This window comes from Ornithodoros turicata, chromosome 4 (genome assembly GCF_037126465.1).
Source record: "Ornithodoros turicata isolate Travis chromosome 4, ASM3712646v1, whole genome shotgun sequence".
NCBI lineage: Eukaryota > Metazoa > Arthropoda > Arachnida > Ixodida > Argasidae > Ornithodoros > Ornithodoros turicata.
This window is the reverse complement of record NC_088204.1, coordinates 53,901,041-53,907,218: the sequence shown is the minus strand read 5'-3', so window position 1 is coordinate 53,907,218 and position 6,178 is coordinate 53,901,041. Positions and strand designations below refer to the sequence as shown.

The following is a 6,178-nucleotide window of genomic DNA, read 5'->3' as shown; positions in this document are numbered from 1 at the left end:
CATAATTTTCTCTTGATTAGCACAGTAGTACGGGCGTAGTTAAAACGTAATCGGGAGCAAATGTGTACGTTCGTGAGACGTACCCAACATCCACAACCCGACGTTCGCTGGATGTTGACGGGCGGTTAATGGTTCTGTGGGTACAACACGCTCGCCTCGTCACTCTACAGTATGACTATGCGCGCGCTTTCCGCGAGGGGCGCTGTAGCACAATAGCTAAGTGGCGCCTCTAGCGAAGCGCAGGTCGCCTATAGCAAATGAATGCTGCACACACTAATTAAACAAAAAGCACGGAGGAGAAGTAAGGAGAACGAACTCTGCCGAGCCGCCGTTCAGAAAGCGTGGTCTCGATTCCCGTAAGCGTGGTGCTCTCGCAGTCAATAAGCTGTTCTCTTTTTTCTTTTTTTATTTGCGATAAAACGCGACACCCGAAGAAGCACAAAGGTTGTTATCCGACATCGTACAGGATGGTACGTTTTCTGATCTCAATGAGGACGTTCCTTAGTTGCACACATTTAATCAGAAGGCTAAACCATACATAACTCAAAGTACGGTAAAAAGACAGTCTTCATAAGCGGGACGGGAGCCACGTCGGCTTCGCTCCACGCATCAGTACAACAGTCCCAGTTCCAAAATGAAAACGAAGAAAGCTGCCGCGTACAATCCGCGAAGGGGCGCTACCAAATATACACAATAACTAAGACGAGCCTGTAGAGGCAGCACACTCCCCGTCTGGTATCTGAAGATACCACGAATTCTCCAACAAGCATGTAAATGTTCACAGTTCATGATCACTTAATAAAAGGAAAATTTCACAAATGGGTCTCTGGAAAACCTTCACTAGTCCGTTCTTGTGGATCTTAAGCTCTACCTTACGCACCCTCCCGTTAGAACTGGGTAGAGTCTTGATAACGCGACCCATAGGCCACTCATTTCTCTCGGCATCCTTATCCTTCTGCAAGACAATGTCACCTTCTCGGACGTCTCGTTGAGCTGTTTGCCACCTGCGACGGCCCTGCAATATTGGAAGATATTCCTTCCTCCAGCGGTCCCAAAAGGTGTTGGCCATTGACTGCACTTGTTTCCAGTGCCGTCGGTAGACATTGTCACGCCCAAATTCTCCAGGAGGTGGAGGGTTTCTACCCGTCTTCTGAGTGAGAATCATACTTGGAGTCAAAATCGTTGGGTTTTCCGGATCTGTTGACACCGGAGTCAAAGGTCTGCTATTTACGATCGCTGCGATCTCCGCAAAGAGTGTGACAAGCATATCGTGTGAAATCATTGACTTGTTCGTGCCTAGAAGCACAGAGTCCACGATGCGACGAACAATCCCGATCATGCGCTCCCAAGCACCACCCATGTGAGAGGCGTGAGGGGGATTGAAAACCCACGTGCATTCTTGAGTTTGCAGATATTTGCCAACATCGTTGTGGCCAGGTGACGCAGTGTTGATCTTTACCTCTTTGCACGCACCGACGAAATTGGTTCCGCAATCGGACCGCAGCAGTTTAACCGGACCTCTAATAGACAAGAACTGTCTGAGGGCGTGATCAAGCTCGAAGAATCCATCGATTCAATGACTTCAATGTGTATCGCACGTACGGACAGTCAAGTAAACAACACAGCCCACCTTTTGCTATGTGCGAGTCCACCTCTAGTTCTGCGCGCTTTAACCTTCCATGGTCCAAACACGTCGAGGCCCACATAAATGAACGGTGGGTCCATGCTAAGTCTGTCTCTTGGCAAATCAGCCATGATTTGCTTCTGAGGTCTGCTCCTCAGTTTGCGGCATTTGACGCACTTGTGAATCATCGAGCCGATGCAGCTTTTTGCTCCCACAATCCACAATCCTGCCGCTCTGACTGCACCTTCAGTGAAATGGCGGCCTTGATGCTCAACCCTTTCGTGATGGTGTCGGACCAGTAGTGTAGTAATATGATGTCGACGGGGCATGATGACAGGGTGCCGTTCGTCTTGGTCAAGTGTCGAGTTCTGAAGTCGTCCTCCGATTCTCATGACGCCATCCTCGTCCATATAGGGGTTCAACTTCCAAAGTGGGCTGTCCCTTGGTAGTCTGTGCTCATTTTGGATGCATCGAAGATCACTCGAGAACATTTCGCCTTGGACGGTTCTGTAGACGAGTTTCTTCGCAGCGGAAAGTTCTTCATTAGTCCGGGGCTCGAGGAAAATGTGCCAGTGTCGACAGGACACCGATGCAGTATCACCCCGAGAATGAAATGAGCGAGCGATGTGCAGAAGATTCGCTATTGTTCGAATGAGAATCGTCCATCTCGAAAACCGCTCGAATCTGTGAGCACCCAGCCGACGCTGCGACGACACGCTGGTAGAAAGGGTGGTCACCACAGGACGAACCTCCTCGTCTGCCTCAGGGTCTATCAATCGAAACGTTTGACATTCGAAATCTGAGCCCGAGTCTTCTGTCTTGTACAAAAAGTTAGGGCCAGTTAACCACGTTGTCTTTGCAAGGCGATCAGCCGATACTGCCCGTGTGGCAATGTCGGCAGGGTTCTGTTCAGTGGGAACATAATTCCACTGTTTGGGCTGACATGACTTCCGGATACTTTCGACCCTATTGCTTACGTATACGTAGAACCTCCTGGACTCGTTATATATGTAGCCGGGTACCACCTTGCTGTCGGTGTAGAACTTCACCTCGTCAAGGCAAACGTCGAGCTCGCTGATGATAACGTCAGCCATTTCCACTGCGAGCACCGCCCCACACAACTCGAGTCTTGGAATTGTATGTCCACGTTTCGGTGCGAGCTTGGCTTTCCCGAGGATGAACCCGACATGGTTATGACCACGAGCATCCGTGAGTTTTAATTAAGCCACGGCAGCAATGGCTTTTGTTGAGGCATCTGAAAATATACAGAGCTCCTTACGACACGCAGTGGCGAGAGATATACCAGAGTAGGTAGGTACGAGGTATCTCGATATCTTCGAGATCTGATAGAGAGTCCCTCCAAACTTCCCATTCACTACTTTGTGGTAGCTCGACGTCCCAATCTTCTGTCAAGGTGGACAGTTCCCTCAACAACAGCCGACCACGTACAGTGACAGGAGTTGCGAATCCAAGAGGGTCGTACAAACTATTAACTGTAGACAGAAGACCACGCCTGGTGTGAGGCTTCTTGTTGGGAGGAACGTGGAAGGTGAAGGTATCATCTTTAATGTTCCAACTTAGGCCCAAGCTTCTTTGTGTCGGAGGGGAGTCAGTTCCCAAGTCTAGATCTTTCAGATCTTTCGCATGCTCCTCAGATGGGAAAGCTTTCATCACTGCGACGCTGTTGGAGGCTATTTTGTGCAGCCTCAGGTTTGCTACATGAGAAAATACTCCAAAAGCCGGGTGATGAAGACATACTGTAAAACCTTTACTGCTCCGACTTGCACAACAATTAAAACAACATTACAGTAGACGTTTCGCCGCCTATCCAGGCAGCATCCTCAGTACAAATGGGCAAACCAAGGGGCACATCACTCACTTATCAAAGAGGGCGGCGTACACATCCGGCAGAGGGCCACGGTTTTTGTTGCACGCTGACTCCGCATGTCTGATAAACCACGATTCCAACAACTTCCGCGGGCCCCATCTTATCTCCCGTGCCAAGGTTTCCGCGTTATCAAAATCAAATACATGTTCAGTGGCCCAACAGTGATCAACCAACTCGGTTTTCAATCGCGTGGCATTCGTAGCATTGGCCACATCACTTTTATGCTCTTTCAAACGTGTTATTCGTTTCCTGCCTGTCTCACCGATGTAGATCCTATCACAACCCCCGCATTGCATTTTGTACACAACACCGCTTTGTTCATGCGGTGCGGTGCGATCTTTAGGTTTTCCAAAAGTGGCGGCCAAAGTACATATCGGTTTGAAAACCGTTCTTACACCTAGTGGGCGTAAAGCCCTACGAATCGCATACGACACACTTTGAACAAAAGGGATGCACACCACAGATTTGACATTGTCGGTCCTAGTTACCCTATCTTTGACACGTCGTCTTGTGTTGCTAAGGAAAGTACCTGGATAGCCCCGTTTCCGCAGAGAGGTAGCTATGTTAGTTAACTCCTGTAACCGTACATACTCATTAGACGACAGCGCGTCACATCGGGACAAAAGGGTATGCGCCACAGCTTGTTTGTGTTCAAATGGGTGGTGTGAATAAAAAGATAACAGACCCCCACTGTCGCAGGGTTTGCGGTAAACAGAAGTCCCAAGGAAGCCCTCTCGGTCCCGTCTCACCAACACATCCAGAAAAGGGAGTGAGCCGTCACTTTCCGTTTCACAAGTAAACTGAACAGCGGGGTGTACACTGTTCAGAGCCTGGTGGAACGCATACAAGCTACTCCTTTCCAGCACAACAAACGTATCGTCAACATACCTACAATACATCTTCACCGGAAAGAGAAACGCCATCACCTCACTCTCCACATGCTCCATTACTATGTTGGCGACAGTTACCGACACTGGGCTTCCCATAGGGCAGCCCTCAACCTGATGGTACACAACACCAGCAAAGGTAAAAAACGTCTGCTTTAGACAAAATCTAAGTAAAACCATGATATCATTGACCAGTAATGACGTGCGATTTTCTAGCGTACAATCTTCTTTCAAACGTTTCTCAATGATGCTTAAAGCCAACACAACGGGAACGTTCGTAAACAACGAAACCACATCAAAGGAAACCATTAACTCGTCGTCCCTCAACTGAAGTGCACGGACACGGGAAACAAAGTCCCTAGAGTTCTTAACTGCAAACACATTATCAGCCACAAGAGGCTTTAAAAGTTCTACCAAAAATCTAGACAACCCATATGTCGGCGAACCCACAAAGGACACAATCGGTCGAAGAGGGCAATCCTCCTTGTGAATCTTGGGCACTCCGTATATTTTTGGTACAGCCCCATCTGAAGAAAATAGGCGACGGTAAAGAGTCTCATCAATCTTGCCCTCTCTTCTAAGTCTTCGCAAATGATCAACAAGCTGCCGCTCAGACTTCGCAGTAGGATCGGCAGCCATCTTCTCAAAGTGGACAGGGTCATCCAACAACTGTAGCATCTTCCTGTCATACACCTCGCCATCCAGGAGAACAGTGCCCTTCCCCTTGTCAGCTGGGAGGATCACAACCGAAGCATCAGACTTCAAATCCCTTAAGGCCGCACATTCCCCACGGGTTAAGTTCCGACGCGGGGGCTGAGCGTCCGCCAAAACGCTGACTACTCGACTACGGGCCAGACTAACATTGGCCGTGTCCTTCAGGTGCCGGAGACATTCTTCAACCTCCACGACAATATCACGCTTCGGGACACTACCTGGTGCCACAGCAAAATTCAAACCTTTCGACAAAAGGCTCACGTGGTCTTCCGAAAATTGCTTGGATGACAAGTTGTGCACGTTGGAAGTCCCACCGAAGCATGTAGAAGAACCCGGAAGCAACCGTGCAAGCTTCTGGCGGTGGGCCTCGGTATATTTGTCCTTCTCTGTAACCTCTGCCTGCTTTCTCGTCACCAGGACATCATGGAAGTCGTCTGGGTGCAATGTAGCACGGAGAACGTGCTCCGATGCTGTCATGCGACATCTTGCTACTTGAATCTGCTGTCTGTTATCCTGGATGCGGGCTCTCAGGCAATTCCGGCTGAAACGTCGCACAAGTTCACGGCCATACGCAGTGTCCACAAGGGGCTTGCAATGTAGGCTTCGAGGAACCACGTTGTTGTTGAGGCATTCATGGTTAAAACGCACGTGGCACTGGTTCCGTACTATCTTTGTAGACTGACCGATGTACTCCCTTAGTTGGTCAACAACCGTACCTCCGTAATTGAAGCGGATACGTGAGAAAATACTCCAAAAGCCGGGTGATGAAGACATACTGTAAAACCTTTACTGCTCCGACTTGCACAACAATTAAAACAACACTACAGTAGACGTTTCGCCGCCTATCCAGGCAGCATCCTCAGTACACATGGGCAAACCAAGGGGCACATCACTCACTTATCAAAGAGGGCGGCGTACACATCCGGCAGAGGGCCACGGTTTTTGTTGCACGCTGACTCCGCATGTCTGATAAACCACGATTCCAACAACTTCCGCGGGCCCCATCTTATCTCCCGTGCCAAGGTTTCCGCGTTATCAAAATCAAATACATGTTCAGTGGCCCAA

At 49.3% G+C, this 6,178-nt stretch overlaps 2 protein-coding genes across 2 annotated transcripts; both read right to left on the bottom strand.

Moving 5' to 3' along the window:
• Positions 1–778: 778 nt before the first annotated feature.
• LOC135392445 (uncharacterized) lies at positions 779–2,718 on the bottom strand. The gene is made up of 2 exons (XM_064623155.1): positions 1,631–2,718; positions 779–1,520 (listed from the first exon to the last, which is right to left on the bottom strand). Exons 1-2 carry the CDS (start codon positions 2,716–2,718, stop codon positions 779–781), a joined length of 1,830 nt encoding a protein of 609 aa, XP_064479225.1.
• A 181-nt stretch (positions 2,719–2,899) lies between these two features.
• LOC135392444 (uncharacterized) lies at positions 2,900–5,887 on the bottom strand. Its single transcript, XM_064623154.1, has 2 exons — positions 4,621–5,887; positions 2,900–3,339 (listed from the first exon to the last, which is right to left on the bottom strand). Exons 1-2 carry the CDS (start codon positions 5,885–5,887, stop codon positions 2,900–2,902), a joined length of 1,707 nt encoding a protein of 568 aa, XP_064479224.1.
• Between the last annotated feature and the right edge of the window lie 291 nt (positions 5,888–6,178).

Coding starts and splice junctions, on each gene's coding strand:
- LOC135392444 (XM_064623154.1), bottom strand. CDS start 5,887: ATGTCTTCATCACCCGGCTTTTGGAGTATTTTCTCACGTATCCGCTTC. Junction 3,340..4,620: donor GAAACGTTTGAAAGAAGATT/GTACGCTAGAAA, acceptor TTTCTCATGTAG/CAAACCTGAGGCTGCACAAA.
- LOC135392445 (XM_064623155.1), bottom strand. CDS start 2,718: ATGGCTGACGTTATCATCAGCGAGCTCGACGTTTGCCTTGACGAGGTG. Junction 1,521..1,630: donor GGACTCGCACATAGCAAAAG/GTGGGCTGTGTT, acceptor CTTGTCTATTAG/AGGTCCGGTTAAACTGCTGC.